We start from the raw sequence: 25,961 nt of genomic DNA on the forward strand, positions 1-25,961 counted from the left end.
TTATTTTATTTTTTTCCTTTTCTTTCCTGTTTGGGTTTTTTTTTTGCTGTTGTGTGTTTGGTTTCTGTTTTTTCTTTTTTTTTCTGTGCTTAAATGTTATTGTTTTTGAATCTTATGTCCTTTGTCTGGTGTGACGTTATGTAATTTTGAACTTAAAATCTTATAAATAAACATAAAAAAAAATAAAAATAAATAATGGACAATAGTGTTTGACAAGATATTTAGCTGCATTCTTATACCAATTAGCCAGACATGTACTGCTGACAGATGCACACTTATAATGTCCCATCCTATCTCTCCTATAGGACCAATCTCCTTTTTTTAACATACGCCTTCCTTTTGACCTTCGTATGTGTCCGGGTTATGCCCTTCAGCCTGAAACGCAAACTTTAGCTTCATCAGTGTCTCTGCAACATCAAAAGCCACAGAGCCTGTTAAGACCGAAACCAGATAGTGCCTCTGGCTAGCTTACTGACCTCACATACTAAGGCTTCATACAGAGAACAGCAGGATATAGAAGCACCGACATACACAAACTCTCCAACACGTGAGCATGTAAACGTTAGCTTTGATTCATGGTGCGTCGCTTACCACCATCTGGTAGGTCATAAAGACCGTGAGCTCAAATCATGGTCAGGTGTGTTCGAACGCTGACCTATCCAAAATGAAAAGCGAAGGCTTTTCTACTTAGGAGACAAAAATCACACACGCTACACTGACCCCATGTGTCTTATAAAACCTATAACCCGAAAGGAGCTTAAATCAACTTTTAAAGCGGACCTCATCACAATTTGCCAAAGGGTCGAGGTTAACCACTGATCTTGTTTCAGATTGCAATCGTAAAGGCTCAGATATGAATGGAGACATAACCATATCTGATGTAAATGCAGTTAGAAGTAAGCTCCAGTATTAAAAACATCTCTTTTCCTTTAGGAGGCAGAGGAGTAGGGGGTCTGTTTAGAAGTAAAGATAGTAAAAAACAAAAAAAGTTAATTGTTTTTGATCAACTTTTCTCTGTATGTTTAAATAGTGGAGTGTGAAAATAAGACAATAATATCTGCCGTCCCACGCTTTAAGCACCCTCTTACTCCAAAACAAGATTATTACTCACAACTAAGCACCAGCTTTAAAATGATCAAACCAAAGAGGGTTTCTCTTGTACTCTCAAGGATTCGGCAATAAGGCTCTCACCAGGCTGCCTCTAATGTCTGACGATGTGGCCCACACAGATCTGGTGGTTTTGGGTTTCCACCAAAGGTTTTACACAGCTCTTAATAGAGGCTGAGCCAGATAGAGGGAGAGGCCCACTGGAGGAGAGAAGCCTGTATCATTACCAGGCACTCGTATTGTAATCACTACCAGGTTTTCACACCACCTGAGTGTGTTCTCTCACATTCACAGACACGCAGTCACAAAGAGATAGGAATATGAACATGCAGAAAGGCAAACCTGTGTGCAGCAGCTGTCAAGAAAAGAAAAAAAAGCATCAAGTATAAATATACATCCAGCATTCTGAGGATTTATAACAACAGCCAGGTGAAAGAAGAGGGTGTATATTTGCTGTTGTGTTCACTTTGAAGCAAGCATGCACCTTGTCTGCTTTTTATTAAATGCACTGGAGGCAGCTGGGTTTATTTCCATACAAACGTGTAATAAAGGGAAGACAAGGTGGATATTTTTGGTGATTTCACTGTGAAAACATTCATGTAACTATGATCACCTGACAGATGCTATGCCTTCATCGTAAACCTAACATGTGATTTTCATTATCAGCATTAAAGGGCAAAATCTCGTCAACAACATTAACTGATTTACTGCTGCAAACTGAACACTCACACCTTAGTGGGAGCGCCAGCACGTTTATATATGCGTATGTTACCTTTAGACATGCCTGTATAAATCAGTATAAACAAATGTAATTAAGCTGCGAACACCTATTGCTGCCAGTTTTTACATTTCTGGCACGAAAACATAATTGAAGACTTCTTTCTGAGAGCAGACCTCGTGTGTGTTGGCAGGCACAACTACTTTTGTCATGTTACCTTAACCGAAGGCACATAATCCATCACATTTATCTGAAGTGCTGAATATCACAGTATCAGAACTGCAAACCACTGTGAACAACAGTGATTAGGGATGCAACGATATAAATTTTTTCAAACCGATACGATACCGATACTTGGATCTGAGTACTTGCCAATACAGAGTACAAAAACCGATACTTCTACCACACACACACAAATACAATTAATTGGAAGACAGGTTTTATTATATTCCCTGCCGATAAAAAATAAAATCTTAATAAAAATGACCACAAAAAAAATTTCAAATGAAAAATAAGCACTTCTGTTAAATTATTGCAGAGTCTCCACATTGTAATTTTACAAAATATCACTGAACTATTGGCACTGTCTCGAGCTTTCAGAATAATAAATAAACACTTCTGTTTGGAATAAAATAAATACAAATTAGGTTTGCGAATAAAATAAACTTTTAAATTATTGCAGTTATTGCGGTCCACACTGCTGACATTTTGTTTAGCCTAGCTACAGCAGCCTCCAGTTTCTCTTTTTTATCTGGAGCCGCCAGTCTCACTCGTCTAACCATGTGCCTGTTTAGCACGGGATGTCCCCCTAGTGGCCAATCTAAAAAACTACAACAGAAATGACAAGCCACCCTCTGATTAATGAAATAAGTTGGTATCGGTTCATGGTATCGGTTAACTTTTACGAGTATGAGTACACACACATTTTACAGTATCCGCCCCGATACCAGTATCGGTATCGATACCAGTATCGGTATCGGTGCATACCCGATACCAGTATCGGTATCGGTGCAACCCTAACAGTGATGTAATGCAATGTTTTCGAACGTTTTATCACATTTTTTGAGAATAGAGACGTGACTCGGTTGAGTGTTACTCAAAAAAAAAGCAAGAAACGCTGTAATTTCCCAGAGACAAGCATACGGAAGGGGTTGGTATGCAAGGTTTGTAGATAAAGCCACAACTTTTAAATAAAACATTAGTGGAATGTGCTGCAAACATTTTCATTCCAAGAAACAACAGGACATAAAGGGAACACAAAAACTGCCAGACTTTCTCAATGCAACTAAGGAAGATTGAGCAGACCCTAACAAAATTACAGACCATTTCCACCTCTTAAAATTCTTTTAATCACCAGTCTTCAGCCTAATTTACACTCTAAAGGTGCAAGTCACCCTTCTATCGCACTACTGCTGACACCTAGAAGCCTTTTCTTGCTTGTAATTCAACAACAGAAAGTTAACACTTAAATGAACAAAGGCTAACGGGATTAGGAAAAGGATGAAAGTGAAGTGTTGCCTGCAAAAAGCTTTTCACTTCATTGAGAACCCATTTGTTCATTTTTGAAGTCAAAGGTTTCAATTTGGGTTTGTTTATTTGCAGTGGCTACACTTCTGGCATTGACCGTATTTTGGCCAGCTTCATGAATCAAACCAAATCATTTGAAATTACAAATGCATTTAGGGAGATAAGCATCAAATGTATGAAAGGGAAAATCAGGAGTACCACTAATTTTCTGTGAAAGGGGAGGGGGGGTTTGAACACAAAATAGAACAAGGTCAATGATTAAGATTAGATCTGTAATTTCTCTGCCTATTTTGCACTCAGAGAGGGAGCATCTAAACTGCTTGTGTCCAGTCATGCATAATTCCCACCTCTCTTTGCTAAGTGCCATGCGTGGGGGATCCAGATTGGGATTCTCCATGGACTCCATTTGTGGGCAACGCAGGAAGTAGTAAAGGGTGTGGAGGGCGTCAGGCGACCAGGACACAGGCTGTTGAGGACGGGCGTGGCGGACAGGGCTCAGCCCTGGACGTACTGAGCTCAGGCGCTGCATGTGGTGCATTGCACGGGACACCAAGTCACCTGGAACCACAGAAACATTGATAGTTAACAAGTCATATGCAATTTAAAAAACTGAAGGTTAAAAATGATTCTGCAGTATGAAAAATCAGTTTATGGACATAAATGAGTGGCATATTAAAAGCTGTTTACATTAAAAGCCCCATGGGCTCTCAGTCAAACTGGATTCCCCCCTCCAACCATGTCTCTAGTGGTATTTGTCATTAGCAAAGCCAGACGACCAGTCTAAATAGCCATTCACCCATGATCAAGGCTCTACTGAACTGTTTATGTAGTAGCAGAGTAGCTATAAACCCTCTACCTCGAAAGTTATGTGTCAGTCACATGATAATAGCAATACTAACATCAAGTCTTTTCAGAAAGTAGAATATAGCGATTTGACAGCAAACACTTAAATGAAAGCTGTTTGTATAATGGTGCTCATCAGATGATTCATCAGTTTATACTCTAGCATATACTCTAAAGTATGTTCAGTTCAAGAAAAGAGAGAGAGAAAGAGCCAGACCGACAGGAAAAGAGATCTTAGGCATTAAAGAAAGTGTAAAGTGGACAGTCGTCACACGGAAATGGAGGAGGGGCAGGGAGAGGCGGTGTGAACGAGGGAGCCCAGGATGAACTTGGGATCTTGTAACACTCATTTAGCATAATTACCCCCGGGTAAAAAAAAAAAAAAGACAGCACATCAGCTAAGGGTGAAAAATTCAACAGTGCGAGTGTGTTTGTGTGTCAGCATTAAGAGGTTTGGGGTACTTCTAGGGGATTAGGCTGGGTAACCCTCCCAAAACAGACCCCACTTAAAGCTGAAGGGCCCCCTTTGTGATAACCACCACCAGCAGTTGCTCCAGGAGGTCTCGTAGGAATTATTGGCCATGATGGAGAGCCTCTCCTTTCCAGAATATATTGTGCCTTGAAGCAAAACTGAGCTCCGGGGGTCAGATGCCTATGAATAACTCCACTCTTAGATTACAGATATATTGGAGTCTTTGTGAAAGCTGCATTTTCCCATAGCCAGTGTGTTTATTATGCTGCTTCCCCTACAATTTTGGCCATATAGTTGAAATGCGCTGTAGCCTACTATCAGTTATCCACCATGTTTGTGTATGGTGTGTGTTTGTGTGTGTGGCCAAGTCCAGTTGAGTGATCAAGTAAAGCCGGGCAGCTCGGTACAGATGCTCCTGTGTCTGCCTGGTGTCTTGGGCTAGGATCAGAGTGCCAAACCCACCGTGTTTTTGCTGCGTGTATGCGAATTAGCGGACACAAGCCTGTGTGTGTTTCTAGGTGTGAACTGGTCTGGATATCAGCCCTGCCCAGAACAGCACAAATTCACCCCACCAGCGAGATGTTGCACAAAGAGACTACTGAGAGAAAGAGTGTGTCTTTGTCTGAGTGCATGTGTATACTTTTTTAATGCCTCACTAACTTCAGCGGTGTATGAACCGTGGCCTTGTGCTTTAGGAACAAACAGCAAAGTGTTAGCTCATTTAGAGAAGGAAATGTATCCCTGCTCCGTCCCACTCTAATATCCACGTTTCCTCTGTGCATGCCCCAAAACTCTCAATCTTCACCTCTCTACCTCTCCATCATTTCCTCCTGACTCTCCACACCTCTAAACCCACACGCTCCTTAAATTGAATCCTCTGCCTTACAAACTTCCATCTCTCAAACTAACTCTATTCCTGTTTTTATCTTACTTGTTATTCCTACCCCTCATTGCCGCCAACTCCCTCGCAGCCTGCAGTTTGAACAGACCACACGTACTGTAGAGTACAGTAAAGCTGTGTGCCTGCATGACTCTGTGTTTACCATCCACGATGCGTATGAATGTCTAGAGCTGTCTATGTTTAAACAAAGAATCCGTCCAATCATTCGAGGTCTAATACCTAATGGACAAATAAGTATCAGGCTTTTCAGCGGCTTCATACTTTCTATTACTACATCAATCCAAAGGAAAACATCAGAAGAAAAGACGGATGCAATTGTATTCAGACTGACAGCAGGCTGTAATAAAGTCAATAAAGTCTGAGGCATGCTGACACAGTCCAAGTGTTGCATTGTGGACCAACTTCACTAAAAAAAAAGACTGTGTACTGCTTTGCAAATAAATTACAGATGACAAATGTACAATCTGAGGCACTGTGACTTTATTCTCCAGAGCTCCATGTGTAGATAAACTGATCCGCTGTTTATTTTTAGAAGAGCCGGCATTAGATGACTTGCAGATTCAGGCACACAATGAGACTCGGGACAGAAAGTGATAATTATATGTTATCTTTGCTGCCTACTTTGCTGTCTGAACTATTATTTTCTGTTGAATTAAAAAATAAAAGGTTGTGTCTTTAAGAGAAGAGCAAGAAAAAAGCATTTGTGGTCAAGCACCAACATTTTTTTAAAGTCAGGACATTTTATTATTTCTGGGAACTGGTACTTGTCTTTTCTGGCAAGGATACTGTGTAGCTTCACAGCTCAGAGGAATTTAATCAATTAAAACATCCATCCATCCATCCATCCATCCATCCATCCATCCATCCGCTACATTCAGGGTCGCGGGGGGCGCTGGAGCCTATCCCAGCTGTCATAGGGCGAGAGGCGGGGTACACCCTGGACAGGTCGCTAGTCTGTCGCAGGGCCAACACACAGGGACAGACAACCATTCGCGCTCACATTCACGCCTAATGGCAATTTGGATTTTTCCAATTAACCTATCCCCACAAGCTGCATGTCTTTGGACGGTGAGAGGAAGCCGGAGTACCCGGAGGGAACCCACACAAACACGGGGAGAACATGCAAACTCCACACAGAAAGACCCCGGCCTGATGGTGGAATTGAACTCAGGACCTTCTTGCTGTGCAGCAACAGTGCTAACCACCGTGCTGCCTTTTTCACATTATTAAAACATAATGTGAAAAAATGCTTCAATCAGGACCACACACACTATTTACATTAAGTATACTCACTGAGTTCAGAGATGCTGCCTACACAGGTAGCCAGCAGTGACTGTTCCAGTGTCCTCAGCTCCAGCTGGGCATAAGCATCCTCCCTGCTGTCCACAGACGACTGTTGGTTCTCTGTGTAGGGACTGAAATGGGCTGGGAGGGACAAAACACCTACAGGCACAAAAGCAAAAAGGAACAGATATTTAGATATGATATGAATCATTTAAATCAACGTCCATAACTTCTGAAATATCCATCAGGACTGCTGTTGTAGAAATACACGACTGGTATTTGCTCACTGCAGCCGTCGTAATCCTTATAACATGTAATCCACACCACTGAGGGCAACCAAACACACAAGGGAATCTGAGCCTTGCTCTCAGCACATTCAGGAAAGTAAACAGAGCACGTAGTGACATGAGGCTAATGCAAACAAAACCAGTCAAAAGTGTATTAGATACATGTTGAGTAAAACCAAAACAAAGTTTTGTGTTATTCCAAATACTTGCCTTTAACGTTACTAACATGTGACTATTTTACAACACAGAAAAGACACATGTTGTATGTCTGTAAAAGAATAAGGGTTGCAAAGTTAGTAGATGCATGATGTTGAGGCTGATTTGTCTGATGTATGAAGGAACAGTAAGTGAGACAGAGGTATACTGGTAGATAAGGATAAAAAATGATGGTAGCACAGACAGCAACCTTCATTATAACCCAGGGGTAGGCAACTCCAGGCCTTGAGTGCCGGTGTCCTGCAGGTTTTAGATCGCACCCTGGGTTAACACACCTAAATCAAAAGATTAGTTCATTGCCAGGCCTCTGGAGAACTTCAGAAATGCTGAGGAGACATTTAGCCTTTTAAATCCGCTGTGATGGATCATGGACACATCTAAAACCTGCAGGACACCGGCACTCGAGGCCTGGAGTTGCCTACCCCTGTACACAGCGGACGTGCTTAGCAGCACTTGTTAAATACATCCTTTATAGTTTTAGATTTTATCATGCAAAAAGAGGAAGTGAAAAAAACACAACTAATCGGGAAACATCTTAATTGAAATACATAAGCAAACATTATAACATGGTTGTTTCCAGCACATTAAAATAATACAATTTCACGAGTTGTGAGACAAAATTCCTAATTGTACTAAATTATGAGGCACAGCTACAGATGAAACTGTGGCCAATCATGAACACATTTGGCATTTCCTCTTTGAATAAACACCCAGTTAGTCCAACCCAACCATCTCCGACAGTTTGAATATGTAATGTTACAAAAAAAACCTGGTTGTCAGATGAGCAGGCAAGGAGATACAATCATTTCTTGCATAACAACATAATGTCCTGTTCTTTCATTGCTCTAATTGCTGTGTTCCAACTAAAATGGATAACAGTAGCGACCAGTCAAAGTAAGAACACAGAGTAGCCTTTTCTGTCTTTCAGAAAAGATCTCCTGGGTAAAGCTCCCAGCTTAATTAGTTTTGCCTGGTTTGTTTTTAGTTTTTTTGGTTGAAAGCCGAGGTAGCTACTGTGCATCTAATTGATCTGAATACAGTTAGCTGCCCGAAAGTTAACTTTTATTTTGGCTTCTGAATATGAAGCAAGCTTTCTGCCAAGCCAGAGGAAATAAGGGGGGATGGCCGAGGATGAAAAAGAGAAATGGAAAAGAGGAAAGATGATCAGAGCAGGTTTGTGATTTATTTATGAAGCCAGAGGAAAAAAAGCTGCATCATCTCAAACTCTCCCTTCTCTCCCAAAAGGGAAAACATGGGCTACCGTCCCTAAAATGACATTCCCATGTGCTTCCGGCAAGTTCTGTGTTCTCACTGGAATCAGAGGGGGGATGTTGAAAAAAAATCCCATCATCTTACACTACAGCCTCTTCCTTTTAGTGATACATGCCAGCAAGAGATAACGATACTTTTACTGCTGACAGAATCAAGGAAGACAAAGGAGGAATGTTGAAAGAACACCAAGGGAAACCACACACATTTTTGGATATATACTTTTGTTTTAAAGCCTTCAGATACACCAAAATGTCTGGGTATAATATATTCAGTATATTTCATATTTTCGAAATGATGTAAACACATATGAAAAATATGGCTTCATACTTACAATCTTGTTTCTGGTCTTTCATATAAGCATAGACAAGAGGCAACAGAGGCCTTTGAAAGTGACACACAACTACCACAAGCCATTTTCGGAGGTAAACTGTTAGAAGAATAAGATAGGGGCATTGTCTCAAGATGTCCTTTCTCTCATATAGCACCTAACTGAAGATAATCCACTTCAAAGGGCTTCGCACTACAGGAAACACTTTGTTTGGTTTAAGTGATGGTTCTGCCTGGATGGAGCGTGCAAGAGAAACAAGAAACGCTCTCTGTGAATTCACTGGACAATTACTTGTGTCTCACATATCAACACAATTAAAGATTACAGGGTAAAGGGTTAAGGTTATAGGGTGTTCAGTGTCTGATCTGACTGCATCTGACTTTTGCTTTTCCATCAACTAATGTCTAGAAATGTTGAAGGGGTGCAGTGCATGTAGGTGTCAGCGCCAATGGGTGGAGTTCATCAAAGACTAAATAACTTTGACATGTGATCATGACTGATTCTAAATATGCTGCCTCATTGATAGAAATCTGTGCCAGAGTCACAGTGTGTTTCAGTAAGTACTGTATTGCACTGAGTCTCTGCCCAAACAGGTTAGCAGGATTTGTTCTTATTATGCTGCATGATTTATGACTGAGACGAGTCCCCCGCCCAGACAGTAGCAGTCACCTCAGTGCAATTTGTAATCAGGGGGACCTGACAGCTTGAATATCTAAAGGTGTTAGCACTGGATTACTCAACACAGGCTACATGATACACTGACTTCTGCCAAAGGGGAAATCTAGTCTCTCTCTCTCGTACTTTCTCTGCGCCATCTGACTCGTATTATATGTGCTGACTCCCCATTCCAACACAATAGAAACGGCTGGCTGTGGCAGACTACTACTGCTACATGCCACACAAACAAATTATACACAAGCTTCAACTCATTCCTAATCACCAATGAGCACAAACACACCAATACACTGTCATCTGTCCAGATAAAAGAGTGCAAATGTGCATTATGTGCAACTTTGGGGGGTTTCTACAGTATTCTACAAAGGCCTTTGGCAATCTTTCCAAGGAAAGTTGAGGGAAGTTTGTTAAAACACATGTTGCATACATGTGAGACAGGAGTCTGATGATTGCAGTTTCTCTTCCTCTGTAGATGGAAAACACCTCAGGTGCTTTACTGTGTGTACACAGTCATGCTTTGTGGACACTATAGCCACAGTGGCCTCAGTGTCAGAGTAGTATGCTGTTTGTCATGTGCAATCAGAAGAACTCATTCAAATATAGCTTAGTTCGAGCTGTAAAAGCAATTTTGAAAGATCTGTCTTGTTACTGTGGGTGAGTAAAGATATGAATATGAAGGTGCAAGACTTGTTTATAGCAGTGCTATAAAAGTTAAGTTATTTTGACTCCCTGTAGTTGGATTTGTTAACAAAAAAGTCAAATTGATGTTATTTCTTTCCTCAAAATCTTAACTTAAAAAGAGAAACCCATTACTAACATCGACCTGGTTTCAGTTGTGAAGCGTACCAGCCTCAAACTGAAAAACTGAAGCTCTTTAAACACGATTCAAGAATATTAAGCCTATTATCATGTTGCAAGAAGATCCGAAGCAGAATCTTTAAAAACGTTAACACAGCTTCAATTTATTCTGTAATATTTCAAAGCTGTGGCAAATGGTTAAAACCACTTAGTGTTTCTCACAGTCCCACCCCGTTGCTTGCCTCACCCTGAACCCGAGCCTGCGTCATTTGGGCCTGATGTAGGTCTGAAAGCCAACCAGGGCCTGTCTCCACCACCACTAAATAATATGAGTACCAGCAGCTCCAGTACTATGTGAATTATTTTTCTCTGGGAGAAGCAGAGGATAAGATGACAGGATGAGGGGAGGGACTTGGGTCGCAGAGCTTTATAGGAAGACAAATGAGTCATGTAGAGAAAAAAAAGAATATAACTGAAGAGGAACTGGGGGGAAAGGCAGGAATATCTGAGACTATGAAGAGAGTGAGGCACGGGAAGAGAAGTGACACAAGGGATTCATTCTTTTGTGGTCATTATGGTTCCATTTCTGAGGCTGACCTTGCAAATGTCATGTGGGGAATCTCGGCAACAAATCAAAGCTGAAACTTACCACAAAGCCTATGGCAGTTCCCAGCCCATCTCAACCATCTCTCAGGAGCGTTACTGCTGCTCCTAGCTTAGCCAAGCTATCACTCACGACTATGTTTGACATGCTGTCGAAAGAAGGTCAGAACAATCCAACAACGAACTCTTTGGTGTGCAGAAAGTTTTTTGAATGTAGTCCAAGGAGCCTGTCACTCCATGTGTCTTTATAAGTGGTGTTACATGGTTTCAGTTTCAAAATTGACAAACTAAAGTATAAACTGCAATCTGCAAGGACAATATGCCAAAAACTCTGATGGAAGAGCTGCTGCATCCTTGCCTTCCTTCTTGTGCCTTGACCCTCACTCTGTTACTCTTGTGTTATCTCTCAGTGCAACTGTTTGTTCTACTTGAATAACTTGTTTTCAGCAGAAATGCTTTGTAGCAATATTAATAGGTTGGATATCTAAACTCTGGAGGACATTACTGCTTCTCATATCACCGTCCTTGGGAACTTACCTATTCAGAGCATGTTAGGCATGCCAGGCTTTCGCAAGACTGCATTTTAAACTCTCAGAAAATAACTGTCATACATAACAAAGCAAGAACATCTGTGTGATTTTTAGATTTTTGGTTTAACTTCTTCTTCCCACTGGCAAAAAATACATTCTTTGACCATAATTGGTCTGTGTGTGTTAATCTGTTTTGTCTACTGTAAAGAGAGCGTGTGAAAGACACAATAAATTGCTTTATATTCTCACTGAGCTGATAGAAAACTTGAGACTTCTCACACACACACACGTAAACACCTGCCTCTCCTCCTTTAACAGCCTCTTCATTCATTACAGGGTGGATGGATCAGAGAGTCAAGGAAAGGGGGCTTCAAAGACACTTCCCCTGGCAAAGAAGGAGCTCTGACTCTGGTTTAGGAGGCTATAGACTTGTCCCTTTGTGGAGACTGGAATGTGGACAATCACACAATAGTACAGTGTTTGAAAGAGCTGTCTTTGGGCGTATATCACTCCCACCGTCTCTTGCCTTTGACACCACAAACGACCACACTCGTGCTTCATTCCTCTCCAGTGGAATCCATATGCCAGATGTGATCCTTCACTCATAGACCTGACCTCTTGTTTTCCACATGTAAAGGCTCCAAAACACCTGTTTTTCACACTTCCAACGTCACCCGCACAGCCCCTTTCTTTTGTTTCAAGGCATTCCGTCTTTAACACGGCATTGACCGGGATTTGAGAGAGAGAATAACTGTAAAACTGATGACACAATTTTATTACTGTATATATTAGGGATGCACCGATACCGATACTGGTATCGGGTATCGGGGCCGATACTGTAAAATGTGTGTGTACTCATACTCGTAAAAGTTAACCGATACCATCTTATTTCATTAATCAGAGGGTGGCTTGTCATTTCTGTTGTAGTTTTTTAGATTGGTCACTAGGGGGACATCCCACGCTAAACAGGCACATGGTTTAGGCGAGTGAGACTGATAAAAAAGAGAAACTGGAGGCTGCTGTAGCTAGGCTAAACAAAATGTCAGCAGTGTGGACCGGAACAGCCAACTTTAACTCAGGTTTTGAAAAAGCGAAGAAAAATGTCAAAAGAAAATCCACAGGCACTTAAAATAACAGAGGCTCTGACTCATTTTATCGCTCTGGAAAACATAGGATTGCACCGTCTTCTCAGCATACTCGTGCTGCGATATGAAATATAATAAATAAACAGAAGTGTTTATTTATTATTATTCTGAAAGCTCGGGACAGTGCCAATAGTTCAGTGATATTTTGTTAAATTACAATGTGGAGACTCTGCAATAATTTAACAGAAGTGCTTATTTTTCACTTGAAATTTTTTTGTGGTCATTTTTATTAAGATTTTATTTATTATCAGCAGAGATAAAATAAAATAAAATCTGTCTTCCAATTCATTGCATTTGTGTGTGTGGGTGTGTGTGTGTGTGTGTGTGTGTGTGTGTGTGTGTGTGTGTGTGTGTGTGTGTGTGTGTGGTAGAAGTATCGGTTTTTGTACTCTGTATCGGCAAGTACTCAGATCCAAGTATCGGTATCGTATCGGTTTGAAAAAATTGGTATCGTTGCATCCCTAGTGTGTGTGTGTATATATATATATATATATATATATATATATATATATATATATATATATGTTGAATATCTCTGTTGAATCACCACGATTAGTTGTGGTCAGCGCCACTGACTACAGTACACAGTGTTAAAAATATACATGGATTTTCTAGCCCTGGCAAACCCTCCTAATTATCTTATCTAAACAGATTTTTTTTGTAGGACAGAGAACCATTCAGAAACTTGAAGTGGGTATTAATATTTGGGCTTAAAATAATCTAGCATTTGACAAGTTAGCATACAAGTTCATGCTACCTATGTGGAGCATGGACAGAGAAGCATTCATAAGTCGAAGCTGCTGACAGTTAGAATCTCAGTATTGACTAAAGTGGCCATACACTGGAGTATTTGTGTTCAAATCGTTATGGTTCTGAATTAAAAGGCAACAGAAGCTGAGCCTCTCTTTCATACGCAGTCATGCACACACCCAGTCACACACCTTTCAAAGCCTGAAAAATCACAGACCTTGGTAGACAAGTGAAGTGAGGTCTGGCCAACATCCCTCTGACACCTTTGGCAACCCCTGGCTTTAGGGGGGCACAGGTCAGAGGTGGTCTTCAGCTGGGGCTAAAAAGGGAAGTAACCTTATCAGCTGTGTAAATGTAGCGTCCTGAAGTCGCTGACTGAGAACAATTACAGAACACACTAAGATACAAAGTTACGTGAGAAACTATTTTCTTTACTAGAAAGATATGTAGGGTAATAATGCGCTACTCCTGTCCTCCAACTGCTCCCTTAGAACTGGCTTAAAAGTAAGTGAGTAAAACAAGCATTTAAAAGTGTGACATGTAATTGCAATGCCTGTGCTGAAAGTCTAATTTCTGCATTGTTCCACTGTCAGAAGTCAAGCCAAAAACCCAGAATGGAAAGATTAGATCTGAACCTCCATGTAAGGACGACTAATGTGAACAGAATGTCGAACTTAAGGTTTTAGGTCTTACTATTTGAACATCAAGTGTTACTTCAACCATGAACTGTGCTGCTCATTTGTAAACTCCAACAAGATGGATAAAAGATCTAACATCTAGACATGCTCGAAGCCATGCTGACAAGCCCAATGAAGTGGTTCCATCAGAGCAACAATATGACCATTGAGCTGTAAATATGCTCTGCGGTAGCATACCTACAACCACCCCCAACACACTTTCACTCATATTAGGAGTGGCAGGATTCAGAAGGGCTGGCTTCGGTTTCCCACAGACTTGAAAATATCACATTAAGCTCCACACAACCAGCCCTAATCCTAAACATGACTTCAGCTTTCTCCCTTTATCCTCTGCCTTCCTCTGCTCTCTCTCTCTTACCCTCTCTAATCATGTTTTATATTTTACACTCCAGGCTGACTGTGGTGCCTGGGGTGAGCTCGTTTTATTCAGAACTCCCCTTTTCCATATGCTTCATATAGTGTGCAGGAAAGGGACACTATAGCTCTATTACTGGATGACTTGTTTTATAGGGTTTGCTGGCTTGTTGTACAGTACTCAGGCTGTAACTGAGCACAGGGAAGCTGGTCTTGTTTCTCTAATGACACAGGATGATTGTCATTACGCACACCAGAGATGGGCAGTAACGCGTTACTGTAATCCGATTACTTTTTTCAAGTAACGAGTAAAGTAAGGGATTACTATTGCAAAAATGGTAATTAGATTACCGTTACTTTCCCGTAGGAACGCTGCGTTACTGCGTTACTAAAACCGTGATTTTCTTGCGAGAATGTCTCATGACAGTGAGGTAAGCGAGTGTGACCTTCGTGACAACAGCTGTGTGCAGATCAACAATGGATAATATATCGAGTGCGGGAGAGAGTATGAGCGTGCAGCGTTTAAAGCGTGGAAGTACTGACCTTATTTTGAGTTTGATTCCGTAAAAAGTGACAAAAACATTAGTGTCCGCTGTGCGTGGGAAGAAAACTTCTTTTTACAGCGAAAAAAAACCCTAAACTTCCAAGCAAGCACCGAGTAGCTACGACGTAATGAGAAACTCACAGAGAAACTGCGGTATCCTTCCACTGACCGCTGCGGCACACCTGCACCGGGATAAACCTCCGCCTACTCTACTCCTGCTTTACAGGTGAAAATAGAGCAAAAGGACCGCTAGTCTTTGACTTTATTTATTTTCTGCTGTGTTTTACTTGCATCTGAATGAGTGAGTGTAAACACAAAAAAAAAAATTATTTCATGTGCTGGAATGTGCAGAAAATAGGTTTAAATGTTAAACAAATTTCTTCCAGTCAGAGAATGTTGCATATAATTAAATTTTTGCTTGATGCATAAAGTTAAAAGATTAAAACTAATAAAACAAGTTTTAAAAAGAGACTTTTCCATTTGATTACATTTTGTATGATGGATTATGTAGAAAAAGTAGAATTGGGCTGAAAGATCTATCGCTTTATCACCTATTCAGGTTGTAAATCATGTTTTTAAAAAGTAACTAAGTAATTAATTACTTTTGAAAATAAGTAATCAGTAAAGTAACGGGATTACTTTTTTGGGGAAGTAATCAGTAATTAATTACTGATTACTTTTTTCAAGTAACTTGACCAACACTGACGCACACATATAAACATAACCTCAAATCCACCCTCTTGTAATCAATGCCCATGAGGTGAAGCCCTTAAACAAAAATACAAAAATAAAACAGGAAAAATAGAGGAGTGCAAGTATAATAGGAGCAGTGTAACTGTGCTTAGGTTTATAGACAAGTTCTCATTATTGTCCTTTTCAAACATCAGATCCATCCGCTGAGTGTTTATCTTATGGTCTTAATAAGAGTGGACATTATTGCCTGTAACAGATCAAGGGCTGGCCTTTTAAAAAGAGAAACAGTTAACCTCCTCATGGGCTGTAGGCTGGGCAAACACGTACAAATTGTGTACGTGTTTGCATGTGAGTGTGTATTTGCGCTAATTGCTCCCTTTCTGTCTCTGTGATCAGCTCATTTTCTCTCAGCTGGAACTTGAGAGTAGGAACAAAGAGCCAGTCAGTTTGGATGGCAGACAACATGGTCATTGAGCAACGGTCTGAACCTGAACTCGACACTGACTCAACTCTCAGGAGCACATGCTAACGAAAATGAAACAATATTACAACAATCACAATCCTCAAGAGTGTGTGTGTGTGTGTGTGCGACCAGTGGATGATCTGATATCCTCGTGTTGGTGTTGTTCCCAGATCATCATGAAAATGTTGTTCCAGGATCAACATTGCAAGTGACCAATCAGAATGTTGTGACATTATTCTCTTGCGCACCAACCCATTCTTGCATTTATGAAATTCCAATGTTGCAAGGACAATATCAATTCTGCTTAGCGTTTATTAAAGGGTTAGGGTCAGGGTTAGGGTCCGTTGATCGGCGGACAAAGGCGGTTTCTCGCAGCTTAAGTACAGTTTTTTGTTTTACGCCGGTTTTTCCCGAAGTCGCAAAAGTATGACATCACAACATTCTGATTGGTCACTTGCAATGTTGATCCTGGAACAACCTTTAGTATGATGATCTGGGAACAACACCAACACGAGGATATCAGATCGTGCGCGACGAGTGATGGATGCTTAAAGCCAGAACTTTGAAGGTTAAATGTGATTTTTAGCTGGCAGGACCAATTCACAGCTTCACTGATGATGTGCATGAATCCACTACCTTAGTTTGAATTTGATTGACATAAACGCAGTACTTCTGCCACCATTAAATTATCACACTACCCCCAAAATAAACACGAAGATGACGACAGAAATAACCCCCAGCAGCACGAGGCAGTTCGATGCACATGGAACTGTTTAATTATCACTTCAATCCCTCTCTATGTCTAACGCCTTTAAAAAAACATTTTGTGACTCACCATTTATTAGACTGAGCTTCTAATTTCTCTCAGCTCCCTGATTTATTGTTTCTTTAAAACACACTAAATTTAGCATTCACAAATTAGTCTGGGGAATAATTAACACAATTTCAAGAGTGGCGTCCACAGACAGTCACACTTTCAAAAGCTTGAGGAGATAAATTCACACACCGTATCCCTCTGAATGTCTGTGTTCAGATATAAACTTTTTTCTACTGCAGCATGGTTCTCATAATCCAAGTAGTGGTTTTGATAGTTAGGCTTTGGAGTCTGATGTTTTCAAATAATCGGATACAAATTCCCCCTTGTAAATCTAAAGCAGTTTTCTGCTGATTAACATTCCGGGTTTGCCCAGGCAGCGAGCAAAATCATGATGCAGTGAGTCAAACTGGGGGCTGGAAACAAGGCTGGTGGGGTGGTGGGTAGATTACGATAAGTACTGTAGGTCCTCTCACTCTTTCAATCACTGCTTTGCTTCCTTATCTTTGTCACTTCTAAGCTAAATCTGTTTCCCCCTCACTGAAACAAACTGATACAGAGGGCGGCAATCAATCAGATCCTGTTTTAAGCAACACAACATCCAAAAATATTAAACAGTGAACAAAAAACTCAAGATAAGTGAAACAGTAGAAACAAACCTTTTGTCATTCAGCATCAGAATGATGCTCAGCATCAGAGATGGGCAGTAACGCGTTACTGTAATCTGATTACTTTTTTAAAGTAACGAGTAAGGTAAGGGATTACTATTGCAAAAACGGTAATTGGATTACCGTTACTTTCCCGTAGGAACGCTGCGTTACTGCGTTACTAAAACCGTGATTTTCTTGCGAGAATGTCTCATGACAGTGACGTAAGCGAGTGTGACGTTCCTGACAACAGCTGTGTGCAGATCAACAGGGGATCATATATCGAGTGCAGAGAGAGTATGAGCGTGCAGCGTTTAAAGCGTGGAAGTACTGACCTTATTTTGAGTTTGATTCCATAAAAAGTGACAAAAACATTAGTGTCTGTTGTGCGTGGGAAGAAAACTTCTTTTTACAGCGAAAAAAAACCCTAAACTTCCAAGCAAACACCGAGTAGCTACGACGTAATGGGAAATTCACAGAGAAACTCACGGATTCTTCCACTGACCGCTGCACATCTGCACCAAGGTAAACCTCCGCCCACCTGCTTTACAGGTGAAAATAGAGCAAAAGGACCGCTGAGTCTTTGACTTTATTTATTTTCTGCTGTGTTTTACTTGCATCTATTTGAAAGAGTGAGCGTAAACACAAAAAATATTTTATTTTATGTGCTGGAATGTGCAGAAAATAAGTTTAAATGTTAAACTAATTTCTTCAAGTCAGAGAATGTTGCAGATAATTTAATTTTTGCTTGATGCATAAAGTTAAAAGATTAAAACTAATAAAACAAGTTTTAAAAAGAGACTTTTCCATTTGATTACATTTTGTATGATGGATTATGTAGAAAAAGTTGAATTGGGCTGAAAGGTCTATCACTTTATCACCTATTCAGGTTGTAAATCGTGTTTTTAAAAAGTAACTAAGTAATTAATTACTTTTGAAAATAAGTAATCAGTATAGTAACGGGATTACTTTTTGGGGGAAGTAATCAGTAATTAGTTACTGATTACTTTTTTCAAGTAACTTGACCAACACTGTTCAGCATTATCAAGAAGAGCTCCACGTTTTGCACACTGCTCGTATATTCTAGTTGTATACAACTGCATCATAAAATATTCTGTGATTACAACAACATAGTCTGTGTAACGTGTAGCACCCAAACGAAGTAAAGTAACTTGAGCAAAGACACTTTCAGTTTAAGTGATTAAAAACTCCAGAGTCAGCGCAATGAATGTGGAAGGCTATGATGTCTCTTAAAGACAATAAAGGATTTGTAGAGTAGTGCTGCATTAACCCTCTTCCTACTACACATTCCAATTAAACCTGCATTAAGAAAGGACGACCCACAGACATCCCATTATAGCCGGCCATTGGTGAGATAAATACAGAGGATGAATGTGCATCATTTCATGGACATTACAACTCATCAGCATTTCTCAGCAGCAGTGAGTGAGCAAAACTGAGCTTTGCTCAAAAGGCCAGCGCTTCTTTGTGTGGCGTAATTAGCAGGGCTGCGTCCATTTACATCTGTCTGCCTTTACAGGCCACTGATGACAACAACAACTGTCCTCAGTACAAAAAGACAGGAGATAGTTCGATACTGGGAGGGGATGCACAGTTGTAACGTTGTACTTTGAAAGCGGACAGAGCACCTCATGCAATTAGTCAGGAAATTGATGTCAGTGATGGAACATCTGCAATATTGTAAATCAATGGGCCACCCCAACCTCAGGCACAAATGATGACATTGTGATAAATGTGCTTGCTCCAGTCTGGCCACACACATAAACACAGAACGAACTAATTGTATGCACCAATCACTGACATGTCATAAAGAGCACAAATGATGGGGTCATGTGTCAGTCTCACAGATGACAGCAATAAGCGGATCAGAGCACTAAAGCTCCTCCGTCTGTGCGACCTGGGTGCGTTAGGGACCGGCAGGGTGTGTCAAGATGTCGACCTCTTTAGCAAGACGTAGTAAAATAGCTTTAACCGGACCAGTCGCTTTATTCAATATGCTCTGTGACCCATCTGACACCCACTGAGGTTTACAGCTCACCTATGACCCCAGCACACCCCTTATCCACCCCTTCACACACACGGAACATAGAGGGAGTGTCCGCACCTCCAAACAAAGCTGACTAAAAGACCATTCTTGTATTCAGTTATGTAATCTCTTGACCCCAAACTCTTGACATACATAAAGCCACAACTGGACACACAAAGACACACATCCACCCTCTTTTGTGTTCATGAGGTAGCAAGTGTCCACGTGGTGGTCAGCAATACAGGAGACGCGTAAAAGCTAAACAAAGCGTCATTGTGTCTTTACTCGACTTACAAACATGCCGATGGCATAGTGGTGGTGGGCACGGAGTTTGGGAGTTCTTGTGTTATCTACTCTGTTTTCCTTAAATATGCTCAAAATGAGAAACTGAGAAAAGAACTTACTAACTTTGTGGTACTCTGCATATATGTGAAACCACAATGCCCTTCTGTACTAAAACTGAAAATACAGATACAGTGTTCACTCCAGCGTTTCTCCGCTTCCTGTAGAAATGATGACTGTGCTTCTCTGCATTTCTGAACTTGAGTTCCCATTTTGTGTCATGAGCAGTGTTGGTCAAGTTACTTGAAAAAAGTAATCAGTAACTAATTACTGATTACTTCCCCCAAAAAGTAATCATGTTACTTTACTGATTACTTATTTTCAAAAGTAATTAATTACTTAGTTACTTTTTAAAAACATGATTTACAACCTGAATAGGTGATAAAGTGATAGATCTTTCAGCCCAATTCTACTTTTTCTGCATAATCCATCATACAAAATGTAATCAAATGGAAAAGTCTCTTTTTAAAACTTGTTTTATTAGTTTTAATCTTTTAACTTTATGCATCAAGCAAAAATTTAATTATATGCAACATTCTCTGACTGGAAGAAATCTGTTTAACATTTAAACCTATTTTCTGCACATTCCAGCAAATAAAATAAAATATTTTTTGTGTTTACACTCAGTCTTTCAAATAGATGCAAGTAAAACACAGCAGAAAATAAATAAAGTCAAAGACTCAGCGGTCCTTTTGCTCTATTTTCACCTGTAAAGCAGGAGTAGAGTAGGCGGAGGTTTACCCTGGTGCAGGAGTGCCACAGCGGTCAGTGGAAGAATCCGCGAGGTTCTCTGTGAATTTCTCATTACGTCGTAGCGCACTCGGCGTTTGCTCGGAAGTTTATGGGTTTTTTTCGCTGTAAAAAGAAGTTTTCTTCCCACGCACAACGGACACTAATTTTTTTGTCACTTTTTATGGAATCAAACTTAAAGTAAGGTCAGTACTTCCACGCTTTAAACGCTGCACGCTCATACTCTCTCCGCACTCGATATATTATCCATTGTTGATCTGCACACAGCTGTTGTCACGAACATCACACTCGCTTACGTCACTGTCATGAGACATTCTCGCAAAAAAAATCAAGGTTTTAGTAACGCAGTAACGCAGCGTTCCTACGGGAAAGTAACGGTAATCTAATTACCATTTTTGCAATAGTAATCCCTTACTTTACTCATTACTTGAAAAAAGTAATCGGATTACAGTAACGCTTTACAAGTAACGCGTTACTGCCCATCTCTGGTCATGAGTGTGAGAAAAAGAAAGAATGAATAGAAAGAAATAGAAATAACGAACAAAGAAAGAAAATTAAAGCACCGGGCTGTGTGAATCTGGCCACTCGGTTTATTTTTGTGCACCTCAAGATATAACAAGACATGAAAAAGCATAAATCTCTGTCTGGTGTTCCCCATTTATTTCTTATTTCTGTACTTCTGACTAACTGCAAGCCGGCCAAATATCACAAAAAGCAGTCAGTGTTAATATTTCTGGTTAAACAAGAAAATGACTCCACTAAGAAACACAAATACTGCAGCAATTATGTTAAGTCAGCATTATTTTGTAGCACAGAGTAACCAAACAGTGATGTGTGTCCAGCACAAATATTTCAGAAGTCTATGATGAGTTTGTGTTGCTTCTTCTCTATAGGGGGCACCTGCTCACACATTCCACAGCAGCAATCACGGGGGCTACACAAATAAAGTTGTGGGAGGTGAGCATGTGTGTATACAGGGGTTATGTTTGTTACTGCGTTCCCAGCTGTTGCTTCTGCAAGTGCTATAGACAAGCTTCGCTCGTTCAGTCTCCTTTAAATGTTACTAGGAGTTCATTTTAGCAACTTAACGTGAGATTTACCCCTGAGGTATGTTTTATTGGGTCTTTCCGCTATTGTAGCTCTGTGAGTATGAATGTGTGTCAATACGTAGGTCAAGATGAGTCTCTTCCATGGGTCTCTGTGGACCACCCACTGAAGCCCCATGCTCTAAGCAGCAGATGGGGGGGGGGGGGAAAGGCAAGCATCCCAGACAAGATATCACAAGAGACTGATGCCTTTCTCAATCTCTGCTTCTTACAACTGCAAAACCAGATTTTTTTTAACAAACAGAGGATTGTAAGAAGTACAAAGCATGCAATGGATGAAGCCAATTTGCCTTTAAAGAGATTAATAGCTTTGGCAACTAGTGTGTGTGTGTGTGTGTGTGTGTGTGTGTGTGTGTGTGTGTGTGTGTGTGTGTGTGTGTGTGTGTGTGTGTGTGTGTGTGTGTGTGTGTGTACACATTTCTTCCTGAGCATAGCAGAAGACCCGGTCACTTTACTTCAGCTGACTTTCCCACACTGCTACCCAAAGCCACAATGGCTAAATAATAACTGACAGTCTGTTAGCCCTTCCTAACACAAACACGCAAAAACTCACGCCCTGGCACACATGTGAATTTTATATTACCGACTGTATCCTTTACAGAAATTAATATAACCTGGCAGGAAACAAATGATAAATCATCGTGACTGACTGCTTGAAACACATTCGCAATCTTAACAAAATCAGAGGGTATAGCGAGCGGAGAAAAGTTTCCAAATTGCTGTACAGTAAACCCACTCAGACCTGTAATATGTGCTGAGTGTTGGGCTCAAACCACCATGGGTATTGTTAGTAAATCATGACTATTGAGAGGTGCTAGCCACATCCTGACCACACACACACCCCTCTACCCTTCCCAGAGTGAAATAACTGCCCAACAGCCAGAGACGCTTTAAACAGGGTGGTGTGTGCGTAGGTGTGTGAGTCTTGTAGAGGAATGTTTATGTGTAACAAATTTGGGGAGAGGACTGACATCCAATACAAATGAACAACCTATTTTCATTCTCCTGTTCTATGTGCTGCTATAGTCTGACTGCGTGTGATGATGACAGCTGAGCATATGCACGGGTCTCGCCATCTTTATTCACCATCCCCTGCGATTCTTTCTTGACAGGCTTTCACTGGGCAAAATCTCTATTTTCTGCCCCATAATTCAACAGTTTTTAAAACTCTCTCTAACTTTTAGTTCTTGCACTTCCTGTCCCATTCCAAGACAAACAATAATGCTTGCTTTGCCCACACGGGAAACCCCATAACCACATATGGCTAGACAGACAGAAGGAAAGGTTCATGGGATATTTCATTCAACTGCTTGCCAAGTGTTCAGAGTTGGGTCTTGGAATACCTAACCTCATAGGTTTAACACACACGCACGGGCACACACACGCACACACACACACACAGTGTTTCCTTACCCTTGAACAATTCCCAGGCTCCAATTTCAGCCCCCATGCAATCTCAGAAGGGCGTTCGGAAACAGCAGAGTGATAACAAGCAACATTTTTACCTTCAACCACTTGAATGAAACATGAAGAAAACAGAACATAAGATAATAATGATGAGATCTAATGTACAGAAGGAATTCTACATAAAGACAGTGATATATATTTGTATATATATATAAAAAAGAAAGATTTTTCTGGTCCACTGCTGAAAGCCAGGGTTAACCTAGCAGTCAAGATCTATACAATATGATACCCAGAGATCGCTAAATATATTTAAAATAAGACCTCTTGGGTACGTTTTCATGTGAACATAATTATGCCTTCCCCAGTCATCCTCTCTGGGTAGCAGGAGTCTGCAGGAGTGTGCGATACAGATTTGCGTGGGAAGTCTCTGGCTGACCTTTGGCCAGGGGTACTTGGCAAGACAGAACTAGAGATGAGAAAAGAAAGAAAAAGAAGGCAAAACGGGGAGGAAAAGGGTTTGGAAGGTAGAAGACGATTTTTGGTTTTACACTGTGGTGACACACAAACCATCTTGCAGAAATGCAAATGAACTCATACATAACAAAGACAGCCACAGAAAAAAAGCCAGAGAGTGTTAAACGGAAAGTTGCATGCAGTGTATGAGCCCGGGCATGAATAGCACTTGACCTGTCAGCTAACTGCTGACCTCACGACTCTGTAGCTACTAACACAAGTTGGCCAGAGGGTAATTATGGGCTACAGAGCAGCAGTCCACAAGAGCCAAGAACCACTAGGCAGGTTCAGCTGGGTTTTTGTCCCTCGGGCCTGCTTTTCTCACTGTGCAATTCACTACTTTTGAGTAAGTCCATAATTTATTCCTCAGTATGGACACGTTAAATTATTTTAAAACACACATTCATAACCTTTCTCTCTTCCTGTCTGCTGGCAAATTGTCCCGAAATCAAAGCTCAATACAAATCTATCATTCAATCACTGTCTCACACATACAAAACACTATGTCACTGGTTTCCTTGTAATTAGATGATGAAGACTCTCGCAGTAACGCAGAGTGGCAAGCGTGACTGATAGATGGAGCCTTCAGGAAGCTTGCAGGGGTCAGGGCGAGCAGAAGCTTAAATCAAGTTGTTCTTTCCCAGCATGGCGCTGGAGATTACAGCTATCCATTCAGATATGATGGATGTAAAGAATGTGTGTTTTCTTTTCCACTTTCCTTTCCTGAAAAGCAACAGATATCACATAGAGATCCCCAATGAGGTTAAGAAGTACTTGCTATCACAGCTCCATTCAGAAAACAAATAAACCCGCTCCATGCTGATAGTGTCGATTCCTTTCTATCTGTGTCTGCCCATTTGCTACTTATCAGACTGTGCTTATATCTCTGGTGTTTTTGATTTGTTTTGTCTTAGCGTGCAAGCGTGTTCTGTTTGAGTTATCTTTGTATTTTCAGACAGCAAGATAGAGCCACAATGTTATCAGAGTCAGAGAAGCACCAAGACTTCTCCTTCCTCAGTCTCCACATTTCTTCTCAGGCTGCTGTCGTATGTACATTCTCCCTCGTTCCCCTGACATCAGGCTGGCTGGACTGTGGAGCCTGCCTGCAGACCTCATGTCAAAACAAAGCCTTTCAGCAAAGCAAATTAAGGCAGGTATGTTGAAATGTTTGCATGGCACCACCTGAAAGAGTAAAAGCTGTTCTTTTTGGCTGGGGCTCGGCTAACTGGCTGGGTGTTGGCGTTCCAATATTTATGACTTGCTAACCCTCGGGCTGACTCCCTCCCCACTGCAAGCCTTAAACCCGCAACACATACGCCCCCTGCATCTCCATCACGCAGACAGACACACCCTTTCTTAGCACCTGACTGGAGTACTGAAAGGCTCCTTCTGTGGTCGAGGCATTTCCTGCCAGGCTATAGACAAGTATGTAATTGCTCGGGCATTTGTCTAATGGAAAGTCATGTTGACCACCTCCACAACCTTATTTTTCACCTCTGTTAACTGGGTAGGTTTTAGATTTTAACTTATTTGAATGAGCTTTTGAGAATTCCTTTATAAGACTTATTAACAGAAGCGCCACAAGGCTATATGCGGTGCGTGGTCTAATATCTAATGCAAAGCGTGTGGAAATAAGAATGGGCTATAATTAGTCACACTTGTATTTACAGGCCACGCTGGTGGAAGAAATGTCTAATCCTAACACGTTTAAAAATCCCATTGGGCTCGTGGAGAGTTAAACCAAATTAGGTTTGATGAGCTGATGAATGTGTTGGCATTGAGGCTGTTTTCTGAGGCTGTAATTTGCTCCTAGAAGTCTAAAAGAGGGGAAAATATTGAGTATTTGAGTTTAACTCGTGCTCTGTTTAACTCCTGTCTGACTCACTTCCTCTACAGCCGCTCCATGCATAAACAAAAGCAATACGAACTCACTTCAGATCACTGAAGATACTAATAGACCAATTCACATTCAGAGAGAATGCAAGCCTGCAGAATTAATCAATGCCAATAAATAAATGAAAAAAACAATAAAACTGGATCACTGTCCACCCTTTTTCTTAAGCCTTTAACTATTAGATTTTATTTTTAAGGTTACATTTCTCTGAACACGTTCAACAAAGCATCCTT

The 25,961-nt window shown here is 40.8% G+C and overlaps 1 protein-coding gene across 1 annotated transcript in view; it reads right to left on the reverse strand.

Moving 5' to 3' along the window:
- abtb2b (ankyrin repeat and BTB (POZ) domain containing 2b) overlaps positions 1 to 25,961 on the reverse strand; it is a 52,152-nt gene that overhangs the window by 15,975 nt on the left and 10,216 nt on the right. Inside the window, exons 2-3 of the mRNA XM_085164824.1 lie at positions 6,862 to 7,011; positions 3,700 to 3,910 (exon numbers count right to left, since the gene is read on the reverse strand). Of these exons, the coding sequence (XP_085020950.1) occupies positions 3,700 to 3,910; positions 6,862 to 7,011 (361 nt within the window). The remainder of the gene's footprint in view (positions 1 to 3,699; positions 3,911 to 6,861; positions 7,012 to 25,961) is intronic.

The sequence above is a fragment of the Neolamprologus multifasciatus genome, chromosome 7 (assembly GCF_963576455.1).
Source record: "Neolamprologus multifasciatus chromosome 7, fNeoMul1.2, whole genome shotgun sequence".
Lineage (NCBI taxonomy): Eukaryota > Metazoa > Chordata > Actinopteri > Cichliformes > Cichlidae > Neolamprologus > Neolamprologus multifasciatus.